The following is a 26,653-nucleotide window of genomic DNA, read 5'->3' as shown; positions in this document are numbered from 1 at the left end:
AGAACTTTGAATCCTAAATGCTCCGCTGAGTTTAAACCACAGGGCAAGCTACAGAGCTGAAAAATGAATCTTTGCAGAAGTGGCAAAAATCCCATCTGAGGGTGGCTCCAAAAGACCTTCAAGTGAGTACCAAACATGTCCAGATTTACAGCATCAGGAAGCTTGTTTGCAGCCTGGGAAAGATACAAGTTTGGCCTCTCTTGCATAGTTTTGCCCCTCATAAAAACTCTGAGTGGGGTGATTTTTTTTTAAACTGAGTTGGAGATGTGGCAGTTTGATTGACAGGTGTGCCATCACAGGAGTTGATCTCAGTGGAACTTTCTGGTAAAATAAAGTAATGGAATAAATTTCTTTTTGATGTGAGATTATTATTATTATTTTTTTATCACAAGTCATCCTCAAAAACTTGTCCTTGTGTTTTGACATATAGATTTTTCACAGTGGAAAATTAAAACAGCCATTTTCTACATGTTATACATTCAAATGCAGGTTAATTGGAAACACATTATGCATGTTAACTGAAAATGAGCATAATAATTGCAGTCTGAATGGAATATATAATTGTAGAGTGTATTGTTGTTCTTTCTCACATTTTGGCAATAAGTAATCTCAGCAGATGAGACTTACAGGCTTTGCTGATAGCAAATCCATTATCAGGTCAAAACTAATGATATCAGCCAATAAAACAAAAAAAAAAAAATAGAAGAACAAAGGTTGTATGTTTTCTTTGCTTGCTAGGATGCGGGTTTTAGCATTTGGCCAATTTTCTATTTAGAATTTTTTATATTATCCATATCTGTTTGTTACATTTTATAATTGTTTGCAATCAATACATTTTTGCTCTTTATGTTCTTGATTTCCTACTGAGTCAACTGTTTTTGATTTCATATTAAACGCCCCTTAAAAACCTATGTAAAACTATGTAAAACTATGCAAAACTATGTAAAACTATGCAAAATCAGAATCTGGAAAGACTCAGTAATTGCAAAATAATTCATACAATTATACAAGTGCAGCCCACAGTGATTGGTAATTGTATTAAATTACCAACACGTGAAAAGTGTGATTTGGCGGTGTTTAAAAAAATCGAGTTACATTTGTAAACAATGCTTTCTCTCGTTAATTACCAAAGCCATATCATTATGCTTATCGTTATCATATCTTCACTGAAAAACAAACATTATGATAATTCTTCAACAAACATTAATAAAAAAGAAAACAAAATCTCGAAAGCATTTTTTTGTCGACACTACAGTGATCGTTGAGGAAAGGCTGTGAGTGATCACTAATTACTGCGGTGCATTCACTCATCACCGTGACAGATGTGTGATGTGTGAATGAGTGTGGGTGTAAGCAAATGCATTTAGCAAGTGCTTTAATTTGTGTTTTCTACCTCAGTGCAGCATTGTTGCAAATTTGTAGAAAACGTGTGTGAGTTGCATCACACATGGGTTATGCAAAGTTTGTTACACCTGGAAGAATAACAGAAGCATTTAAAAAATGTTCCCCATACAATCGCTACGATTCCACAATACTGAGATCTATAATTAATGTACGCAGCTGACAGGTCATTTTAGATCTGATTCTCTGGCCTTCTTTCACACTCTCTTTCACAAATGTATAATAAGTTAATTTAGTTTAAATGGACTTAATGGGCAGATTCAATTACTGCCATGCCAAAGTCCCAGAGCAGCATCAGTGATGACAGGATTACAGCTGAAGTAGCGCCAAGCAGTTGTCAGAGCGGAGACACGTCTTTGCTGCGAGAAATATTAGGTCCGCAAGTGAATTTCAGTTCAGATGCAAAAGAAATGCTATGTGGGTGGGAAAATGATTCCAGGAAAAGAGGTGGAGAGATTCTAAGACTCCCAATCAGAGAAAAAGAGGATTGCTGCGGCACCGTTCAGGATAAAAATATGTATGAAGTTTATTCTTGGAGGAGTTCAGCAAGCAAAATAGACCCTGATGGAGACTTGGAGTTGATTCACTTTGGCCTATTTTGCTTGCCGAATTGCTCCAAGAATAAACATGTTACATGATTTTATCCTCAGCAATCCTCTTTTTTTTTAAATATTGAGCTTGTGTTTGCTATACTGATGGTGGATAAGCCAGTTCTGATGAACTCCCAATAATACCTTATTAGAATCAAAGACTAATTTGTAAGATAGTGACAACAAAATGGTCAGCTGGTAGGTTCTGCTTTTATCCTGATGCATTTAGCCAACTAAAAGAACTCTAAAATGCTGCTGATAATAACACCTAAAACCAAATGCTCTGCCTCCTGGAAGGAGTCTAAATGTCCTCAAAGGGAAGTGAAAAGCATTTCAAGAAAGGTCAAATACATGAAATATTAGAGGATCTCTTGAAGAGTAGACCATCCTCTCAGAAACCAAACCAGTGGTCACGACTCTGAAGCGGAAAGTCTGCTACTTCACACAGCTCAGCAGACCGACTAAAGAGAAACCTGTGCCTCATAACAGTAACAACAAAGCAGAAAAAGAGAGAGATAATGAAGTCAAACCTTGGCAAACAGCGCCCCCTTGGCCGCCAGTGCATCTTCCCCTCTGCCATTGGGGTAGCACTCGTATCGTGCATCCAGGATTGGGTAGCGGCTTGCCAGCATGAGCCCACTGTTCAGGAATTTGAACCTGGAGCAGCAGCCTTTCCAGCCATACCGCCCAACATCGCTCAGGATGTAGGGAAAATAGCGATGCAGCTGGCGCCGTAGTCTAGTAGTCGATCCATGGTCAAATACCTCCTGTAGAGCCAGGAAATCCAAGTTGGCAGGGAAAAAGGCAGAGATGTCATGGTCGAATGTTTCATCTCCGTGGCGGCGTTTTCGACCTGGGCGCTTGAATATTGATGTGCGTGGGACATGAGAGAGAGTGTTGTTGGAGGATATCCCTATCCCACCATCACTTCCATGGTAACGAGCAAGGGACTCACGAGAAGCAGTCATGCTGCCCGTGTCTGCCCCTCCGTGCTCTCCAGGCCGGTGGTTCCCTGTCTCCGCCTCCTCTTCCTGGGGGTCCGGCTCTGGAGCACTGATGCTAATTTGAACCCCTGAGGTGTGAAGCGGACAGTCTGTTGCGGGTTTTGGCTGGGTCCCATCCCCATGCATGGGACAGTCATGATGACCAGGAGCACTCTGAGCTACTGTGGAATGCACGGGGCAGTCTGGAGCCTCCCCTGAGGTGTGAATGGGACAGTCTGAGCTGCTTTTAGTCTCCCCTTGGTGGAGAGGGCATTCTGCTGTAGTGTCTGCCCCATCAGGGTGCACAGGGCATTCAGCAGAGCCCTGGTCATTCACAGAAGGGTGAACGGGGCAGTCAGTGGCACCTGAGGGGTGAATCGGGCACTCGGTGGCAGGTTCAGTTTCGGTGTCGGCTGGGCCATTGGTTGTGTGTGTTTGGTCTGGACGTTGGTCCAACGATGAGGTACGGCGGAAACCTGTGGCAAGGCTGCTGAAGGACGCCGCACTGATAAACATAACAGAAACAATATGAACATGGAGGCATTTACTGCAGATAAGTGCAGAGGGAAGTTTGGATTGATCTCTCCATACCTGATAGAAGTGTTGGTAGGTGAGTCAATGTAGATTTTAATCTGAGGTCGGCTGGCACCATTGCGGATCCTCTTCCCTACCTCCCGTGCTCTCCGGTGGGTGTCTGACAGGTTGTTAAACCTTGCTAGGGAGTCAGGCAGAAGGCAAACATTGGCACTGCAGAAACAGAAGCTTCTGCCCTGTGGCCTCCATTCCCCAATTCCAGCACCTGCTTGACCTTGTTCAGCCTGGTGTTTGTCTGGCCTAGACAAGACAGAAAAAAAACAACCTTTAAATGCAAATATAATACCAGAAGAAAAATAGGGCAATAGGAGCAAAAGCATTTTTTTAAAAGAAGCAAGGAAATTTTTCCCAGATTTCTTTTTTTCAAAAGATATACTTAGAGAACCATTTTATTCTACCTTCATCTTGAGCCTACACTCATTGAGAGAAATATCATACTGGTCATCTAACTCTGAGCAATATTAAAGAAATCCAGATACTTATAGCCATAAGGAAGCTAATCAAATGCAAATACTTTTTAAAGCAGAATCTCTCAAAGCAATTAGCTGCTGAGCAGTTTTGAGGTTTCTGCTTATTAACCTTATTATATCAGTAATGTAGTCTAAAGAAATGGATTACATTTCTGTCACTTAAAGAGATGTGTCTACATAGACATATGCAGTTAGGACCATTTGTATTTGGGTATTAAAACAGTTTTTTAAATTTTGTATCTGTGCACAAGCACAGTGAATTTAATAAATAAATAATAAAATAAATAATTTCAGAACCTGAACCATTTACTTTAGTTTTTTCTTCAGTTACTGTAAAGCTTCTCTGTTGAGTTCTGATCAGTTGGCTGACTTGTCATTCAAGAATATCCAATTTATTTGCCTTGAGAAACTCTTGGGTTTGTTTTGCTGTGAGGCAACATCTGATGAGTTTCGCAGCAGATAGCTGAACCTGCGCAAAGTATAGAGCTGTCTACACTTCAGACTTTGCTAAAATAAACAGTAGTGATTCTGTTCCACTTGTAGGCAGAGGCAAAGCTACAAAAATCGTCTACTGTCTAAAAACCTATGGTGTATGCCACTTAAACACCGCCTGAAGTTTTGAAATCATACACCATCTGAACTGAGCTGTAGTAGTTGACTCCATGATACTAAGTTTTATTCTAACATGATCAACATTTTAAAAGTGATCTATTCAACCCAGACCAGGTAGTTTTGGTGCCTAAAGCACAGCTGGAGTCATTAGTTTGTGAAGAACTGAACACAGATGCTAAAAGCAAACTAACTGAGCTGCAAACACAACTTTTATTAGGTTGATGTGATGTCCAGACATGTAAAGATCCACAAGGAAAGAAACAGCAGGAAAGGAGCAGACAAGAACAGAGAAGCAACAGAGACACTAAGAGAAAGACTGAGTGGAAACAGTAAGGGTAACTGGGAGGGTGGAAACCAAAGGGTAATGAGACACAGCTGAAGGAAGTCTAGACAATGGAACAAAGCGAGACAGTGTACCACACAGAGACAATTAACTGCCAAATTAAAGCAATGAAACTGAAACAAGGACACAAATGAACCTTAACTCTAATCTTGAATGAATAAGACAAAAGTGCCACAGTGCACATACAGTGGGGCAAAAAAGTATTTAGTCAGCCACCGATTGTGCAAGTTCCCCCACCTAAAATGATGACAGAGGTCAGTAATTTGCACCAGAGGTACACTTCAACTGTGAGAGACAGAATGTGAAAAAAAATCCATGAATCCACATGGTAGGATTTGTAAAGAATTTATTGGTAAATCAGGGTGGAAAATAAGTATTTGGTCAATAACAAAAATACAACTCAATACTTTGTAACATAACCTTTGTTGGCAATAACAGAGGTCAAACGTTTACTATAGGTCTTTACCAGGTTTGCACACACAGTAGCTGGTATTTTGGCCCATTCCTCCATGCAGATCTTCTCGAGAGCAGTGATGTTTTGGGGCTGTCGCCGAGCAACACGGACTTTCAACTCCCGCCACAGATTTTCTATGGGGTTGAGGTCTGGAGACTGGCTAGGCCACTCCAGGACTTTCAAATGCTTCTTACGGAGCCACTCCTTTGTTGCCCGGGCGGTGTGTTTTGGATCATTGTCATGTTGGAAGACCCAGCCTCGTTTCATCTTCAAAGTTCTCACTGATGGAAGGAGGTTTTGGCTCAAAATCTCACGATACATGGCCCCATTCATTCTGTCCTTAACACGGATCAGTCGTCCTGTCCCCTTGGCAGAAAAACAGCCCCATAGCATGATGTTTCCACCCCCATGCTTCACAGTAGGTATGGTAAATGGCCTGTATTTATATAGCGCTTTACTAGTCCCTAAGGACCCCAAAGCGCTTTACATATCCAGTCATCCACCCATTCAAGCACACATTCACACACTGGTGATGGCAAGCTACATTGTAGCCACAGCCACCCTGGGGCGCACTGACAGAGGCGAGGCTGCCGGACACTGGCGCCACCGGGCCCTCTGACCACCACCAGTAGGCAACGGGTGAAGTGTCTTGCCCAAGGACACGACGACCGAGACTGCCCAAGCCGGGGCTCGAACCGGCAACCTTCCGATTACAAGGCGAACTCCCAACTCTTGAGCCACAAACTAATGACTCCAGGTATGGTGTTCTTGGGATGCAACTCAGTATTCTTCTTCCTCCAAACACGACGAGTTGAGTTTATACCAAAAAGTTCTACTTTGGTGTCATCTGACCACATGACATTCTCCCAATCCTCTGCTGTATCATCCATGTGCTCTCTGGCAAACTTCAGACGGGCCTGGACATGCACTGGCTTCAGCAGCGGAACACGTCTGGCACTGCGGGATTTGATTCCCTGCCGTTGTAGTGTGTTACTGATGGTGACCTTTGTTACTTTGGTCCCAGCTCTCTGCAGGTCATTCACCAGGTCCCCCCGTGTGGTTCTGGGATCTTTGCTCACCGTTCTCATGATCATTTTGACCCAACGGGATGAGATCTTGCGTGGAGCCCCAGATCGAGGGAGATTATCAGTGGTCTTGTATGTCTTCCATTTTCTGATGATTGCTCCCACAGTTGATTTTTTCACACCAAGCTGCTTGCCTATTGTAGATTCACTCTTCCCAGTCTGGTGCAGGTCTACAATACTTTTCCTGGTGTCCTTCGAAAGCTCTTTGGTCTTGGCCATGGCGGCGTTTGGAGTCTGACTGTTTGAGGCTGTGGACAGGTGTCTTTTATACAGATGATGAGTTCAAACAGGTGCCATTCATACAGGTAACGAGTGGGGGACAGAAAAGCTTCTTACAGAAGACGTTACAGGTCTGTGAGAGCCAGAGATTTTCCTTGTTTGAGGTGACCAAATACTTATTTTCCACCCTGATTTACGAATAAATTCTTTACAAATCCTACCATGTGAATTCATGGATTTTTTTTTCACATTCTCTCTCACAGTTGAAGTGTACCTCTGGTGCAAATTACTGACCTCTGTCATCATTTTAAGTGGGGGAACTTGCACAATCGGTGGCTGACTAAATACTTTTTTGCCCCACTGTAAGCTCCATAAACACAATCAGTAACTTAAAATAACAAGAACTGAAGGCTCATAATCAACAATGTTGGCTACGAGTAAAACTAAGAAAACCTAAAACAACCAAACAGACCAGAAACAGATAAAAAAAAATTGGATTCACATCTTCTTCTTAAACGGTCCTTTGTTGTCAGTTTTTCAGCAGGTGTTTGTGGGGGTGTGATGAGTAGAATTATACTCATGTGCTTTTCAGCTTTTAAAAATCTTTTCTATTTGGAATTTATTTTTCCCCAATTCTCCAAAGGTCTCACCAACATCAGAGTGTGAAAGATGTTAACTTAAAATTAACATCTGCCCTTCCTGGGGGGAAAACTCATCAAATAATAGGAAATTAAGACAAAAAGTTTAGTTACTGTACATATTTCCTCACATTGTGCCAAACTGTTTATTTGTTAATTGGTAGAATAAACTTTTAGTATTCTTGATCATATCTAACTCTGTTAAGGTAGAAAAATAGTGCATCTAAGTTGGATTTAAGTAGATTCTTTTTTGTTGTTGTATTTTGAAACCCTTTGCTGGTGAGATGGGGTTATAATACTACTACTACACTACCAGTCCAAAGTTTGGACACATCTGGCCACCCAAACTTGGTGCTGTATACTTTGATGCAATGAAATGTTGAATTGTAGAGCCTTGTCTTTGATGAGTGTTATGAAAATACTGTTGAGACAAACTTGTTTTCATGCAGAAATCTTTCAGGAGTTGTCAGTAGCATGAAATACAAATACATTTATTATGTGAGATGTTTTTGCAGCATATCAAGAATAACAAAGCTATACGTAAATTCAGTAAGTTCTTAGGATGTCGTGTTATCCAATTTTCTTTTTACCATCTTTCAGATAAGAACACAGTTAATTCTGTACTATCACCAAGCAGCTAGGCTGTCCTTGAGACTCTGTGGAGAAAAATAAACTGGATCAAACAGTTATGTCAGTGTACCCCACAAGGTGCAACCGGGCCTTACAACTTTTAGCCCTTCTCATAATAATAGTGCGATTTTAATTATAGAGGGTTTAGGAATAAAAACAGACATGCACACATCATAGCAGCCTGTCTGTTTTTTGTTTTTGTTTTTATCTGTTTTACTCTCAAATGATTATTATGTGATGTACACATACTATGTATTACATTTTCTATTTTCACTCTACCATTTCTACTCTACCCCCTCTTTATGCTTCTGGCCCTGAACTCTACTGCCATCGGTGCTTTTTACCTTTTTAAAGACGTTATCCATGAATATACAATAAACTGTTACTAGGTGACTGTTGAAACAATACTTAAAATACTAGAAACTCACATTTTACATTTGCCATCTCTAAACTGCTAATTATAGGAAGATCGTGCTGCTGTCCCACAGCAAACAGAGCTAAATACTGTATTTCCCATTTTGTGGTTATGGCGGGTTGCCACTTGGGTGGGTGTTTGGATAACGAAACACCCACTGAGAGCTGATGGAGTCTTGCAGCTGGAAAGCAGACCCACGAGCAAACTATTTACACAAGATAATGACTTCATTTTCTCCTTCTTGAAATAGCCAACCCCTGTGAACAACTGGCTCCATAGATGAAAAATGAAGCATGACTCTACAACTGCTCGGCCCATTTTTCACGTTACATTGATCCAGGGCCTCATTTTCATTCATAGTTTAGTTGAAAGCCAGTCTAAAATGTGTAAACCGGTATAAAGTGCGTTCATCCAGTCATCTTTAAACTGAACCACTGCAAGGACAAAGAAAGGCCTACATGGTTGGCTGTAGGTCTGCACTCCTCACCTGTAGAAACCTTAAGCAGGAAAAGATTGTGTTACCTTAAAACAGTTAGGTCACTCTACATAATACTGTCTAAAGTAAAAGACACTACATCCTTACAAAATCAGATATTATGTACAGTGCTGTGAAAAAGCATTTTTGCAGTTTTGTCACACTTACATGTTTCAGATTAAACAAATAAAATATAAAACAGAAGTAAATAAAAAAGGCGTTTTTTAAATGATGCTATGATTTATTAATGGAAAAAAACTACCCAGCCTACCTGGACCTTGGCAGCGAGAACTAGTATTAAGCATTTGTAATAAGTTCAAACAAGTCTTTCATATCTCTGTGGACCTGTTTAAGGTCATGCCAAAGCATCTCAATTTGGCCAGGCCACTATGAAACCTTCACTCTTGGAGTAGTTTTGCTAGGCCGGCCACTCCGTCACCACTATTCCAATTATTTTTTTTACATAGGGCTAGGTAAGGTTGGATAGCGTTTTTTTAATAAATGAAATCATCTAAAAACTGTACTATGTACTTGTTTGGGTAACTTTGTCTATTAGGATGTGATTAATGATCTGAAACCTTTAAATGTTTAAATCAAGTTTGGTAAAAATACTTTTTCAGAGCCCTGTAAATTCACGGAAACAGCAGCAGTGATAAATAATATAGCCATGTTGGCACTAACCTGCAGTAGGTGTACAGGTAGGGCTGGCGGATTGCCTGCAGGGGAGCCCAGATGATGAAGCCCAGCAGAGCAAAGGGCAAGGAGGCGAGGAGGAGGAGCAGGTAAAGGGGTGCGGAGATCAGCACACATAACGTGAGGAAGGAGCAGGGGTCCTGGGAGCGCTGTCGCTTCTCCAGCGAGGTGGCCACACAGGACGCCAGGAGCCGGTCTAGGAACCAGTAGCAGGGAAACACCAGGCTCCACGACAAGCCATCCAAGAAGTGCAGACAGGCACTGGAATACGGGGTGATGTGGAGGACCATCTCTTTCCTTCTTTCTCTCTCTTTCTGTCTGTCACTTTCTCCTCACCTTGCACGTCCACGCCCACATACACTATAATCAATCACAAAATCTCTTCCACTAATTACATAAGCAGAAATAAATGAAAAAAGATCAGACTCAAATGTAGACCCTCCCCCATTCCTTGGAGAAAGGAACACTACATGGTTTGGATGATTTCTATCTTCACAGGAAAGCTTATCTCAGTCTTGCTGCCCCTCCCTCAGTAATTACACCCTCCACAGGAGGGGTCAAGGAGCGCAGTCTCGAGGTAGGCAGTTGTCATGATGAAAGCTATTCCCTTGATGACGGATCTATGATTGCGAGGACTCAAACCACCTCTGCAGGGGGTATCCACTCAACATCAGCATTTCCTCCAAACCTGAAGAAAGAAGCACATCGACAGAGGAAAGGCGGGAGAGAAGGAAAAAGAAGCAGGGGATCAGTAATTGACTTTATTCCACTGGGAGTGAAACTCATACATGTCAGAATGACTGTAATTGCATAATAACAGCACATCCCCACAGAGGCTTGTAAGCTACAGGCAAAATTATTTACTGTAGTTTGTCTCGTCTTACAAGAAGAAAGAATAATGTATGACAGCGAGTACGACATACTCCTGACAACAACACATTATGGGATGTATTTTTTTTAAGCTATTTCAGAAGACAAGCAGTTGATCAGACTGTGGTCATACTACTGGGGTGTGGGTGGGTTGGAGATGAATAGTGGGCAGGCTAAAACTGGTTAACACTAGGAAGGCCCAGAGCCCAGCCATTTGGCTTTTCTACCTTTAAAACCCGGAGAGCAGCCAAATGGCTGGTAGGCTTTTAGCTAAGCTTTAGCTTCAGGCAAGTGGAAGCTAAATTGGCTAGTCATTCATATGTAAATTGGGTTGTTACCTGGGAATTCTGGAGGGAGGGGAGTGGGGGTGTGTGGATGAGGGGGTGGGGGAGCTGCTAAAAGCGGTGAGCTTCCTTTTGTTTCATCTTGATGCATTCTCAATCATCCAGGGAAACAAATCTCCAAAAGTCACCAACTTGGAGTGTTTCAGTTTGCCATCTTAGGGAGAAATCAACACACATGGGTGTATGTCCTTTGTTGCTGAGATTTATTGATAAAAACAGTACAAAAAATCAACCATTTGTACACATTTTTACAAATAATTATAAAAAGTGAGTGAGTACATTTCAACATTTTCAGCAATCACTCACAATCCTGGCACTGCCATGGTATCTGTAGTCTGCATTTACCACATGTGTATCTGTTGCAGTGAACACATCGCACAGTGGCATGATTGTTCTTGCAATTGTGTTTGACCTGACACATGGCTCTTTTTCCAGGGCTCGGTGTGGAGGGTTGTGTCAAAGGCAACTGTTCTTTTCTTGCCTTCTTCGCAGCTACATGAGAGTGAGCTAACTCCCTTGCAAGCTCCACCAGGAAGTCCACCCGTCTTTCCTTCGTCCCGGAGCATGCTTGATACAGCACATGTGCATTCAGTGCTGCCATGTCAATCATGTTATAAAACACGGCAACTGGCCAGCGCCGTGTTCCTCTGCGGACAGTGTACTCCCGAACCATCTGGTCCATCACATCCACGCCACACTTTGTTTTGTTGTAAAGGGTGACAGTGTATGCTGCTAAGAATATAGACTGTCTTCTTCCGTTTGGCCGCATACGCCGTCAGCGTGGCAGCAGAGGTTGAAGGAATGGAGAGTTTAAATGTTAGTTGTAAACAGCTATATCATATAATAACTGCAGCTGTAGCTGTGATCAGACATCCCCCTGCAGGCCCTGAAGCTGAGCTCTGAGGTCCTCACAAACCTGCTGGAGCCAGCTTCCATCCTGGGGAGCACGTTTTTGTGTTTCAGCGCGGGGCGAGGCACAAAACCCAGATGGTCCAGATGGACCAGATGGTTCGGGAGTACACTGTCCGCAGAGGAACACGGCGCTGGCCAGTTGCCGTGTTTTATAACATGATTGACATGGCAGCACTGAATGCACATGTGCTGTATCAAGCATGCTCCGGGACGAAGGAAAGACGGGTGGACTTCCTGGTGGAGCTTGCAAGGGAGTTAGCTCACTCTCATGTAGCTGCGAAGAAGGCAAGAAAAGAACAGTTGCCTTTGACACAACCCTCCACACCGAGCCCTGGAAAAAGAGCCATGTGTCAGGTCAAACACAATTGCAAGAACAATCATGCCACTGTGCGATGTGTTCACTGCAACAGATACACATGTGGTAAATGCAGACTACAGATACCATGGCAGTGCCAGGATTGTGAGTGATTGCTGAAAATGTTGAAATGTACTCACTCACTTTTTATAATTATTTGTAAAAATGTGTACAAATGGTTGATTTTTTGTACTGTTTTTATCAATAAATCTCAGCAACAAAGGACATACACCCATGTGTGTTGATTTCTCCCTAAGATGGCAAACTGAAACACTCCAAGTTGGTGACTTTTGGAGATTTGTTTCCCTGGATGATTGAGAATGCATCAAGATGAAACAAAAGGAAGCTCACCGCTTTTAGCAGCTCCCCCACCCCCTCATCCACACACCCCCACTCCCCTCCCTCCAGAATTCCCAGGTAACAACCCAATTTACATATGAATGACTAGCCAATTTAGCTTCCACTTGCCTGAAGCTAAAGCTTAGCTAAAAGCCTACCAGCCATTTGGCTGGTGGCGGGTTTTAAAGGTAGAAAGGTAGAAGCCTGGGACTGCCAGTGTTAAATGGCGGCAGCTGCACGAGATAGTCAGTTGGATGTGCAGAAGGAGCAATCGGCTGATGTGGGTTGGCACTAAAATCAGCTGATTTGCATGGATGGCAGCTAAACTTGACTTTGTAGCCTGCTTACACTTATGTTGCATCTACACTGGAAGTGATTTGTTTATCGGACATCACTTTGAAGCTACCGGCAGGTCGCTTACAGACATTCCAGTAACCTAGAAAACAACTTTATGTATTTACTACCACGCCATGAGCCAATCAATGGCATTTGTCATTCTCACTGGTAGCTGTTTCAGTCACTCGCCTGCAAGTTTAATAAAGTCTGGCCCACTTTCATTGTCAGCAGTGCTGCAGTAACAGGTCCACTTAAAAGTGTTGTGTTTGATTCTGAAAAGATAACACATTTATATTCCTCATGGAAAAGTAAGTATATACAAAAAAAGGAGACAAGGTGACTTGCATTTGAATATTTCTCAGAACATAAATATTATATAAACTAAAGAGTTGAAAGATACGATGATATTAACGACTACAAAGCTCCTGAAGCTGAAACAAAGAGATTTCTTAGTGCACGAGCACACACAAATCCACTACCACAGAAATTTTTGGCCCGCAGTGTTTAAATAATTTAAAGTCTATGTTTAAATAGGAGAAGGGCTGTGGAAACAGCTCATCGTGGAATCAGTAATTGTTGTTACAAAAGGGTATCACAAAGGAAAGGACATTAACCACGTCGTTCTTCCAGCCCGCAGATGACTTAACCAGAAATTCCAACCCTAAATGCTTTTTAACCAACTTTAATATCAGCATAGGCAACAGAGGGAAGAGAATTGATCCCACCGACATGAATAAGTAATGACTAGATTAATTCATTCATGTCAACAGGCGAGTTTAGGAAGACAAAGAGAGTGCTGACCTTGGCGTAACATCATATGCCCAGCAGAGAAGGGCAGTGGAACAACCCATGCTTTTGAATGAACCTTGTCTCATTTGCTGTGCAACAAGACAACTATAAACTTGCTGTAACCGTGGAGAAATGCTGCGTGCATATTATACTCACAATCCATATTAAAGCAGAAAGTAGGTAAAGCAATTCTGACAAAGCTCACCAAATGAATGAAACTTTTCATTCTGTATTTGGACTGTATAATCACACCTCCACAGGTCCAAAGACAGCACAGGCTGTCACGTATTCATCTTTCTTTTTGTCAAGGGTCTGCTTTTTTAAATCTATTTAGGATAGAAGACTTTCCAGCAAAACATGTCTGTGGGAGCTGTTTGTCACCACTGTCTACTATTTTCTCCCCAAATGAAGCTCTTTTGTCAGACAGGCTCATTCTCTGAATAGGACATCTCTCCCAGAATTACCACCTCTTCCATCCTTGTAATCTTCTTGTGTAGGGTCGAAACCTTTGTATACTGTAATGATTCGTATTATGACAGAGGAGCTGCCTGTGCTACTACTTGCTGACTTCCTGCTGCGATGGTTGACCTGAAAAGATATAAAGAGATGACCTGCTGACTCACCAGTGGGCATAAGGGGCATATGACGGCAGTGTTTTACTGACTGTCTTTAAGTCTAACATGTGGAAGTCCACACTTCAATTCTCACTGGACATATGGAGAAAAGAGGTAGCACTTTTTGGGATTAAACTTTGCAGCACTTTAAAAAAAAAAACTTTGGTCGGCCTTAAAACTGTGAGCTAACCTGTCCATAGGCTGAATGGCACCGGTGAGGCAGACAGGTGTACTGAGAAAGGCGACTTTAGCCATTATTTGCTAGGCCTCATCAAGTCACTGAACAGGACCCATCTTCCTTGGTTTTGTTTTTGATGAAATTATGTGATAAATAATGTGACCTTCAGTGCTATAGAGCATATTTTTAGTATTTTTGTATTGTGCACTCAAAAACCAGTGGGTGACATCCCTGTGGCATCTTGTATGTCTGGTTAAGTATGGTTTAAAGGGAGTTTATATGATTATATTTTGAAATAACAAGCATAATAAAAAACATTTATTATGCTCCAAATACTATATTTCCATATCTATTTTTAGTTCACTTTCTCAAAAAAGCAAGCAGACAGAAGATAGCACCCTCACCCCTTTTCATCCATCCATCTACCCATTTATTATTTATCCATCTATCATCCACTGACCCATCCTTCATTTATCCATTTTCTAGCCATTGATCCAACCATCCATGGACTGGTAAATGGTAAATGTTTCTTATAATGAGAAATGATTCTTATATAGAGCTTTTCTACTCTCGTGGAGTACTCAAAGCCCTCTATACAACACGCCGCATTCACCCAATCACACAAGCACTGTTGTCTATACTTTGCAGTGCTTTCTAACTAACATTCATACACATTTATACTCCGATGGATGCATCAGAGAGCAAGTGGGGGTTAGTATCTTGCCCAAGGATATTTGGCATGCAGACTGGAGAGCCAGGGATTGAACCACCAACCTTCTGATCAGCAGCTGAGCTCCTCTACCTGAGCTACAGCCACCTAATCTCATCCATCATTCATCCATTGATCCATCCATCATGTATCCATCTCCATCCATCCTTTCATCCATCCATCCATCCATCCATCCATCCTTTCATCCATCCATCCATCCATCCATCCATCCATCCATCCATCCATCCATCCATCCATCCATCCATCCATCCATCCATCATCATTCATCTATCAGTCATCCACTGATCCATCCAGCATGTATCCATCTCCATCCATCCATCATCATCCATCCATTGATCCATCCATCCTTCATTTATCATTCTCTAGCCATTGATCCATTCATCATCCATCCATGTCTCTGTCCATTTATCCATACACCCATTCATCCATCCATCCATCCATCCATCCATCCATCCATGACCTCATCGACTCATTGAAGAGGTATGATTTTAGTCAACCAAACTTTTTAAACCTTGCAGTGTTACAGCACACATTACAACACTGTTTATTGTATTTTTAAGATATACGACAGAAGGTAATTATTTCATTGTTCTCAAATATCGATGAAACTCTGATATGCATTTAGAATAAGCAAAAGGAAGAGCAAGCAGAGAGTGAATAAACAAAAAGGAAGCAAACAGAGAGCTTACCCCCTGCACAAAAACTCTAATCCAGACAAATTCACTCATTGCACTGACTCCATGCCGCCTGGCATTTAAGCCGCAATTTGCAGCCACTGCTCATTAAAATGTGCTATTTCTGGCTGCTCGTTTTAGGTTTCAGGAAGAAAAAAAATACATGGATAATTCAAAACTCACTCATGCAAGAAAATCCTCTCACTACTTTCTGCTAGACTTGCTCGTGTTCAAATTCAGATTCATCAGCCTCTCACTGGCATAAGCAAGTCAATATTAGCAGGTTTAAGTATCATAACTCAACTCCAAACAATTCAATATTAACAGCTGCATAATAAAACTCAAGCAGCACAGCTAGGACGAGAGGTGCAAGTACGACAATCACACAGAGAAAGTTACAGTCTACAGCAGTTTATATGGAGAGATGCTGGTGTGCCAATACAACGAACACAGAAATCATAACATTCAAAAACTCCATCAGTAAATTATGATGATAGTGCTGTGTAATGATGATTAGAACAGGTATTTTCTGGCTTTAAGTTTGTATCATAATTATACCTCACACAGATAAAGACAATGTGATTTTATGTAAAAATGGTGTTATTATCACCTGTGGGGAGATTAATGCTCTTTCGATTGGATCCAACAGAGCACAGGATCTTAAAAAAAAAGGAAGAGAAAATTAGCAAATGCCAGCTAAAAACGCTCATTCATTTCAAAGAAGGACGTTTTTGTACCGCATGTTTTCATTTGTTTGTTTCTAATTTTCACATTTTCTTTTCCTGCTGCAAATTGACCTTGATGGTTGCTTGATGGTGATTAAAGCTCACAGAGTAGAAAATGATATATTATAGGCACATCTTCTTAGTGTATGCGTGTCTATACGTCTGCATGTACCCTCTCTCCTCAAACACTGTCACACATACAGCGATTATCAACATTTACTTTTTTTTTCCTCAAAAACATTTATTATAAATCTCAGTCATTTTGATTTCCCTTCATATTATACTTATTTCATTCCCTGTAAATGCAATTTTAAATTCTCTGGTTGCAATTTTTTTCCTACGTCACTTAATGAGCACCCAAAATTTGAACCGGCAACACAACTTTATTCAATGAATTATATAATGACTTGAAAAAGCGCTGGAAGTCTGGCAAAAGCTCCCATAAGGTGGGCTTGGGATTGATAAGTAAAGACTTAACTGAACACCATAAGAATTAGTTTTTGTCCATAACTAAAGTATCCACACTGGCCCGATTACATCATCCTATCATCAACCTTTAACTCTGCTGAAGTCTTTACCCATTGTATTCATCTTTTTTGCCGCTTTAAGCGTTAAAATCCTCGATCCCACGGCCTTTAAAAGCTTCCACTTTCCTCAGCTTCTGTGGGGAGTTTACCTTTTGAAAGCTGCATCAACGACCACACCCAGAAAAACAAACCTCAGTCAGAGCTGATAGATCAACGAGCACAAACCGTCACATTTGGCCTTATCAGGGGAAGCTCAGCGGTGCATAATTTATAGCCAAATACGTCGCCTTGCAGGAAGAGACAGAAATACAGCGACGGAAAAAGAACAGTGACAACGTCAGCAGACACACACATGTTGGAAACACACACACGTTAAGGTACAGGCACACAATATTTTTAAAAAAGGTATACAAGTCAGCTTGTACTGCAGATAATTCCTTTGTTAGTGCTAATTAGCACTTCTGTTTGTTTCTAAAATCCTACTGCCGCCGAGATTTCACCAGAGGATCAATGTCGACTAATGAGGACAAATATTATATCTGTATTTTTATCTCTCGCACAGGAAAGCTTGAATTTACACAACCCCCCTTGTGTTTAATGACACTGCTCAACTATCACTTAAATAAAATCTAGAAAATCGTTTTTTGCTCCATAACAGGCTGCAGAGGCAGGTGGCACAGGTCAGGTGGCCAAGCAGCTGAATCATTTTAACTGATCAGCGTTGCACGGATGGTTTAGTGCTGTGGACCAGAACAACATGAAATAAACCAGGGATCAGTAATAAAGCCTTCAGTTCAGCTTTGTTTTAGAGGTGCTTCAAGTAAGAAGCTGTCTGTGAGGTGCAAACCAGGGAGAGCAGAAAGAGATACAAGCCGGTGATGGCAGATCATTTCCTGTTCCTCTTCAGACTCTGAATTTTAAACTGTGCTTGAAGGAACAGAAACAGCACTCAAATCATAACTTGTGTTTATATTTTCACCATACGGCTGCCTTTCACAGACCTGTACATGAGTTTCATGATACAGGCTCTGAAATTATGAACTTGTGGCTTTTTTCTTCTGAGTCGCTCGATGGTCAGGTTTTTTTCTATATGTATTTGAATAAAGCCACATTAGTAGGTGAACTGGTAAAATTGCATTTTCAACCACTATTTGGTTGGTTTCAGTAACTGTCTGGTACCATTATCTCCACAGATTATTATTTTTGCAACGTTAACTAAGTGGAGATTATTAGCGTCAGCCTGCATTCACTAAAATGCGTTTAAATTAAGATTTCTTGTTTCTCTTTAAGTATTTGGCAGTTTCAATCAGTGAGGCGAAAGTCTAGCATTATAAACTGATGGAGACTGGGAGATGTGGAAAATCTAACATGACAGGGAGTGCAGGAGTTTTCTATAGAAGAGCTGCTTCGTTATCAAATAAAATCTATTTATAAAAAGTACAAAAACCAATAAATACTGTTAAAAGTCGAGCAATCTGCATGTTAATAAACACCACTTTGTTTGTGCTGCTATTTTTTGTGCTTATTCTGTTTGCAGCGTGAGTCAAACTCAGGAATTTGATCCACAGCCAGGTGTAACCAGCAAACAAACAGCTTCTGCACAGTTGTTTTTTTTTTTTAGACGTTATAATAGACACGTTAACATCAATAAACATGCTGCACTTTAAAAAGCTAATTCCCCATTTGGCTAGGTTACCAAAATATTTTAGTTTGATGATGTTGTTTGTAAAAATCAATCAATCATCAGTTTTGCGCTGTGGAGTTGCTCCGCTATTAAACATGTCACTGTGGCAGCGATTTGCTTTCTGTCATTCACTGTGGGGTTTATATGAGGTACACATACGCTGTTATGATGGCAGCTGAATTTGTGGGTCAGAGAACCAAAACAAGCACTAAAAAAGTCTAACAAACAGATGTTCATTACTGTTGATGTCTTTTGTGTTAAATTAACCTGCGTTTTAATATAAAAATGTGCCTTAATGCACCTTTAAAATCTGCCTGTAAAAAAAAAAGGGAAGGTACATCTTGACCCTGACCGCAATATCCAGCTGAAAACTGTTGTAGCAAACACACAACAGTTATGGTTATTTTCATAACCATAACCATTTAAAATGACTTTATTAATTTCTGTGCCAAAGGATAAACTATGTGACCTCCATTATTTTTTTTTAGTAAAGTGGCTTTTTAAACTATTTAGCGCCTCCTGCCATTAATGAATCATCAGCAATGCCCTGTTTTACATTAGAGAGATGAAAACTTGCAGCAAGAGTGCAATTTCAACACAAACGCGCTGAGTGGTGCTTTAATCAGAGAGCAGTGTGGGAGTTTATCCCTTAATGAGACAAAAACAATGACACTTCAAAATTACCTTCACTCGTTTACATACTTAATCATCAGTGCCATTAAAATAAGGCAAAATACCATTTCTGACGCAATGTGGGGGATACTTGGAACAATATCAGGACTAAATTTTGATATTTTCTTTGTTGTTTTCATCTCCCTGGCTTCACGAAGCCAATATGATGCAGGAAAAGCGACACTGTATAATAATGTCGCTTTGGAGTACAGCTCAAGCTAACAATTTCTCCAGTAACATGCTCAAACAATCACCTAATAGGATGCGCACCTCGCTGTACTGTGAGCTCATTAGGACGCTCTGATTGACAGCCAGGATGTCAGTGATAAATGAATATGTCAGCTTGGGACCTGCAGTTTGCTAAAGTTCACTCAGAGAGCTTCATTTCAGAGAATTCCCCCCTCAGCCCCGATCAATATCGTCTGTCTGGATAAACAGGAGAAAAACTGTGTGCGAGCGCCAGCAGTCTGCGTGGACAATATGGAAGGTCAATAATGTCGTGTTCACTCGTGATTGTTCGAACTCATCAGCAGTATGTGCGCGTGACGTGTCCGTGAGGCACAGAACACATGCATTGTTTGAGTGAATACTGATGTGTCGGATGATTACGAACTGGAGTACTGAATCACAGGTTCGGGGATTCAAGGAAATATGAGCAACCAAACAACCAAAATGAGACCCATAAGAGACACAACTGTTGAAAATCAACAGGAACATTGGCAACAGGGATTCAAATCGCCAAAATAAGCCAGCAGTTCCAATACAGAATAAATAAATAAATAAAGCAAGTAAATATTTGTAAAGGAGGTAAATAACAGATGAAAACGTGTAAAACCCCAATTAAATGACTTAAAAATCTACATGATCACAAGAAAGTGACAATAACAATTATTTGTAGTCATTTCTGCAGTGTTCGGACTGGAATACCAAATATAGTCCCACCTTAGTTTGGAGATTATATCCTTTGAAATTTAGGAACAATTCAAGATTCACTTCCCAATCCACTTTTATATACTGTAGCACCAATTCATTACAAAAGTCTTGTCATTTATCTTTATATTACAAGGTGATGAGAGAAAATCTTCAGCAATAAGATGACCCACAAAGCAACCACATTACCCGCCTTCACAACATTAACCCTGGGTGATGAAAAGTGATGCTTGCATTTCCAGGTGACCCTCAGTGATGAGTTGAGAGTAAAATGCACCTCGCTTTATCCTGTGCATGCCGGAGACATGACCAACCTTGATAGAACCTTGTCAGCATTTGACATCCAGGGTGAAGAAGATGCCACTTACTGCTATGGACAGTATAGATGAATGGGGCTGCTGTTTAGACTAAAGACTTTGATCCCAGGTTGTAAGACCAGTCTACCCTGTAGCTATAATTCTCCCTTGTGAAACATAGTATGACCAAGATTTAAATGAAACTTGGTATGAACCAAAATGAGTGACTGAGACCACTAGCTCAGCAGCAAAGTGTTTACATATTTAAAGTCAGAGAGCCACTTTCTCAAACTTCTATAGGAAATCATTTTGGAACCATAGCTGTTGCCCTTGGTGGCCATTAAATTGGATTAATTAGGTTTAACAGACTTTTCAGACCCAGAAACTACGTGCAACTTTTATTCTATCTATGATTACTGCAAAGACACAAAAAGGAGACACAAAATATTGACAAATGGGTACAATATGACCTATATTTTACCCAAAGTGACCTAAATTGACACATGAAGCATCAAAAACAGATGTAAAACACACAATCCGAACAATATGGAACGTGAGCAGCAAAAAGAAAGAAGACAAATGATAACAAACGAATAAAATGAGAAAAAAATGTGATGAAAAGATGTAAAACAGTCCAAAGTTTTGTCCTCAAACCCACTGTAATGACCTAAAATATTAAATCAAACCAAAATCTGAACGAACTGAAGCAAAACCTCTGTAAAACAAACCGTTTATGACACACACAGGTACAAACAGACATCATTGGTCTGTGTGCTGTGCTGATCTTACAATCAGGACTGTTGTTTTACACGTCTGTGCTCATTTGAGACGGTTATTTTCTAATCCACCCGTGATTGTTGGGCAGCACGGTGTGGTGCAGCAGCTGAATGGAGTGATAAATGCCCTTTTGATATTTAGGAGAAAGAACAGAGCTCTGAGTGACACACAAGGACAACACACACACACACACACACACACACACACACACACACACACACACACACACACACACACACACACACACACACACACACACACCACACACACACACACACACACATCCACTACACAAACAGCTCAGGGGCCTGTGGTGAAGAAATAGTGATAGGAGCAATAAAGCCATCTGGCAGAAACTAAAATAGTGTTGGAGTGCACATCAGAGCGATTACACCCTTCGTGCATCTACGCATCTTTTAATTTTCCTCGCTGTCACTCGTTTGTCTCATCTTTGTCTTCTGTGCTCATTTCCTGCTTCTGGTTCTCACACACAGCAGCTTGTGCAGGACCAGCTCTCGATCCAGCGAGTGCCACACGAACGCAGACACACAGGAGCATGCAAAGGCCAGTGACGTCGCTCTGCTCACAGCATGCTCCAGGGAGTGCTGTTGTCATGGTGACCTAGTCACATGCACTTAGTAACTGTACTACTGTGGCTGCCTGTCACTGTACAGGGAGCACAGATATGACACAGCTTCCACTCTCACATACATGCTGAAGCCTCTTATATAATGCAGGGGGGTTGGTGTGTCAGTTTATTTGCTCATGTTTCATGGCCCATCAGGCGCTATAATAGATGCAAGTAATACCCAAGTCACACGTTTTGCCCTGGATGATTGTTTTCCAATCAATTAAGAACTGCGTCTTCATGTTTCCATCAACAGCAAAGCAATCTAGGCTGAAATCGGGCCTTTGGGAAGAGTTGGGCAGAACAACAACTCCCACGAGCGCCCTGACTTTTCTTCTGGACTCGATAAACCGTCAAATTATTTATAATCAGTGGGAGGAGAGCCTGCAGCTGATAACCTCAATAATTCAGAGTATAGCTGATCTCAGGAACTTCACATGTGTGCCTTTGTGTGACACATATATGTACAGAACAGTGAGAAAAGCTTTTACTTCTTGAAGTTAAGTGTTTTCAAAATAAGGGTGTGAATATAAGATTGCAATACTATTAATGTGGGACTGGTGTTGGACTTATGTTTGGACATAGTTTGGGGAAGGATTTTACAGTACTTTAAAGCTAACTTTTACCTTCTTTCTGGCAAATTTAGAACCATTTTAAAGTAGTTTGGGGTGATTTACACTGTTTTTGCCAAGTTTGGTTTTTTAAATTTGCACAGTTTGGGATTTTGCTTTCAGACAGGCTTTCAGAATGGACTTAAGTGGTTTCCAGAGTGTAGAATCAATTGGCAAAATTTCAGAATGCTTTCAGGCTGATTTTGAACGGGTGTTAATGTGGTTTGGGACTTGATTTCAGACTGGATTTCAACTGTTTTGATTGGGTTTCGGACTTGATTTGCACCACTTTTAGGCTGGATTTGGAGGTGGTTTCAGAACGGCTTTAATTGATTGTCCCATCACTATTAGACTGGCTTTGGACATAAAATGTGGGTATTTCAGAAAGTTTGACTTGTTTAAGAATTACTGCACTTGATTTTGGAGAACATTTTGCACTTTTAGACTTTAGATAAAATTGAAACTGATATTAGATCAGTGGATTGATCTGAGACCTGTATTGAACCTGAACTTGCAGACTTGCCACAGTATTTTCATGGCTTTTGACTTCCTTGTTGTTTAATGTAAATCTCAGCCTGATTTCATGATCTTCAGATCAGGTCACTGTGGGAACCAGACCACCCTTGTTCGCTAGTGGCTGATGACAGTTTTTGATGACTGTGGTTTGGACCACTGGATTTTTCGCTACCCCAGAATGAAGTCAGACGTCTCGTTGGTACTGCATGATTATGCAGTTTCATTTAAACAGCGTCCCATCACTGTTTTTCATAGTTTCACTCTTTTTCTAAAAATGTTTTCAACAATGCTTTGAGACACAGAAAAGGTGAAAAGAAAAGATCAAAGAGAGAAAGAAAAAGAACAAGAAAAGGAACCAAAAATCTGTGAAGACAAAATGCCAAGATTCCTCAGTTTATCTTGTAGCCTAACTGCCAGGTACAATCACTATCACTATCAATAACTTAATGAATAAATAAAACAGAGGCATTCTGGTCCATCTGTGTCAGTTCCATGCCATCCATTTCACAACAGAAAATTCACAGTGACACTAAAGCTCGCGTCCACCCACTGATGCTGCGTAAGGATCACATGTACGTCTGGTCCAGTATTGCACTTTGTCCCTTGACTGCCTGTTACACAGATATTAGTGATGAGTGTTAAAGGTTTCATTTTCCCACTTTCTGTCTTGTCAAATTGAAAACAAATCCTGCACTTCAGAAATCTATGATTATCTTAAGCTATCAAGAGATCACTCCCTCCTCTTCTCATTCCGTTGTTGCGTCTCTTTTTTCAGTGCGATTGTGCTGCTGTAACATGGTTAGTTGGAGACATATAATACCATCACTGTGAGGTACACTAGAATCAGCAGGGTAATTTGATCAGGGCCCGTTGCCACCTGCTCTTGAGCAACATTTCAGCTCTCATGATAGCAAATGAACTGGGCAAGGCTGGCTCAGATCAGGAGGTTTGTTTTTTGATTTGTAATTCTGAACATTCAGCTTCTGGCATTGGAAACGCTGCAAACATGAGATATGAGGAGGACAGAAACTGATCAGATTCATACAAAAGCTTCTGAAAGCACCACTGCAGGCTGCCAACGGTCCACGCTTTCAACAACAGCTTGGACCAAAAATGAAAGCAAACAGAATATTCATTGTGATGGATGACAATTGCATAAAAAAGTCTGCTTTTGGAAACACTCAGCAGTAACATAAACATATATCATTTGGAGTAAATGGGTTGGAACATCACCACGATGGTCCTTCAGCAGAGTGACACTATAGCTTTTATTTTAACCCGTGACCTTTTGTTTCATGTCGCCCTCTCCTTCATGTCTGGCTCTCCCACATTTACCGTCTCTCTTTGCAGTAGATGATCTCATAAATCGCTGTGCAGAGCAGCGCACACTCACCTCTGGACTTTTACATAACACAAAGGCTGCTATTAGAGCCTCTCTGCCATTAACCTGCTTTTGATTTAGGGCCCACGTCAGTGTGTCATCAACTGTGTATGATGGCAACTGTGATTTGTAAGCACAGCATAGTACTATGCAGTGAAGTGCAGTGATATTTTTACTTGCTACAAACTGCATCCACATTGTAAAATTTGTTTTCAATGCTAAAGTTTAAAAATGCATTTTTATGAGGATTATAGAAATGGCAAAAATGTTTAATGTTAATCCCATGTTAACATTTTATGACTGTCACACTCATCGAAACTCTTTTAATGTCTTAAGCGCTGCCAAAACGAATCAGCAAACAACAAAAATGTACAGAAGGATGAAAGTTTGTAGAGCGATCATTATTCTGACTGACATCTAACACATACAGTGTAGGTAAGGTCAAATCCAGTCAGTCACAACAATGATTAACACAAACGTTTTGCTATAACTTCACTGATCAGTTTCTGTGGTTTTGCAGGAATTTCCATTCCTCACAGCTCGTGTACTGACAGAGTTGTTGGTCTGCCCTTTATTGAGGCATTCAGAGAATTATTGGCCCACTTTTTAATGTCCCAGCTGCCAGTGTCCATCTCTATGCATGGCGAAAAGTTTATTTTCATTTCAGCCTCTTTTAAATTAGTTCTACTACGTCATACGCTTGACCTGATCAGGCTGCAGGGTTCCTGAACTGCAGCATCATAAACTAGCAGGTTTATTATATAAAGGTGTGCTCACATGTCATGCATTTCCATTCACACCTTTTGTATGTGGGCTTTGTTATGTAGATCACAAATCTGACTGGGGTTTGTCTTTGTTTCACCAGCTAAATGTAAAACAGGGCTGCTATCCACCAAAAAGCAGGTAAAGTGCACCTGAAACAGTTTTAACTGACATTACCAAGAACAGGAGAATCATATAGTTATAAAATCACAATTAAATACATACAATAAATAAAATACTGACTACAATTTACTCTTCTGAACCATAATCAATTTGCCAATGATGTAATGTGCTGAAAAAATATAACCAAGTAGTCATTGGTGTCTGGCTAACTGCCGCTATCTCAGGCCTTAGCTTAAGCTAGTTTCTCTGCATATTTCCAGATTTATTATCTTTAAAGTTTTCATGACTGAAAAACTAGAAACAACTTTGTTGACGTTTTGTAAACAAATAAAAGGAGAATTAATTTGCATGAGAGATAAAAAATAGTGCTAAAAGATCGCTAGCTAAGCTTAGCAGCAAATCTTCTGGAAATATATGTGTTCATCCTTATTTAAGTTAAAATCCTTAAGCCTCATAATGTCCTCCCGATTTCCATACACCTGTTGTCCTCAGGGGTCAAAAATGACCCGAGGACAACACAAGGGTTAATTTAAATTGATTAAAACAATTATTTACACTGATACTTGACACGTTACCTTTAATAAATATTAATAATATAAGTTAAAAAGAAACTAATATATATTTGTTATATATGTTATATATATATATATATACGAGGTCAAATACTGTAGACAATGTTCTTGGGAGCTATTTTGAACAGTTCATTTTAAAGCATCTTTTAGATGCTCCTGAAATGTAATAATCATGCATGCATGTAAATATAAACACACGGTGTTTGACCAGTTTGCAGCAAGTGAAGTAAGCTAATGTTTCCTTCGGCGAAAGGAAGAAATAAGCTAGTACTATCAGCCTTCTTTCCTTGCAGGTTAACATCCACTTGCCTGTGCACAATGTATTGTTTAAATGCCAGACACAGTCAATATACAGTCATTCACTTTCTAAATCAGTTTTAAGAAGCACTGCATCATCTATTTCTACCTAGCTTTTTATGTCTTCCGTCAGAGAGAGAAGGTGCGGTGGAGCGCCACCGTCTGCATAACTAGCTAGTATTTCTGGTGCTGACCAATGTTCCCTCTAATTTTTCATGTGTCTGAGCGAACACACAAACTCTCTGAGCGGACACTTGGACCACTGTGAGCAACATCAGACGTGTGCACTGTGGTCACGCCAGCATCGAATCCATCCAAGTTACATGGTTAATTAAAATAAGCAAATTACAGCATTTACATTTGTGTTAGACTACTTTTAATTAAGTGCTTTAGCCCACTTACAATGAAA

The 26,653-nt window shown here is 40.7% G+C and overlaps 1 protein-coding gene across 1 annotated transcript in view; it reads right to left on the bottom strand.

Moving 5' to 3' along the window:
• Nucleotides 1-26,653, bottom strand: part of smpd3 (sphingomyelin phosphodiesterase 3) — an 88,582-nt gene that overhangs the window by 38,178 nt on the left and 23,751 nt on the right. Inside the window, exons 2-4 of the mRNA XM_026172582.2 lie at nt 9,591-10,290; nt 3,566-3,808; nt 2,522-3,479 (exon numbers count right to left, since the gene is read on the bottom strand). Coding sequence (XP_026028367.1) covers nt 2,522-3,479; nt 3,566-3,808; nt 9,591-9,892 — 1,503 coding nt within the window. The 5' untranslated portion in view covers nt 9,893-10,290. The remainder of the gene's footprint in view (nt 1-2,521; nt 3,480-3,565; nt 3,809-9,590; nt 10,291-26,653) is intronic.

The sequence above is a fragment of the Astatotilapia calliptera genome, chromosome 7 (assembly GCF_964374335.1).
Source record: "Astatotilapia calliptera chromosome 7, fAstCal68.1, whole genome shotgun sequence".
NCBI lineage: Eukaryota > Metazoa > Chordata > Actinopteri > Cichliformes > Cichlidae > Astatotilapia > Astatotilapia calliptera.
This window is presented reverse-complemented; position numbering and strand designations above follow the sequence as displayed.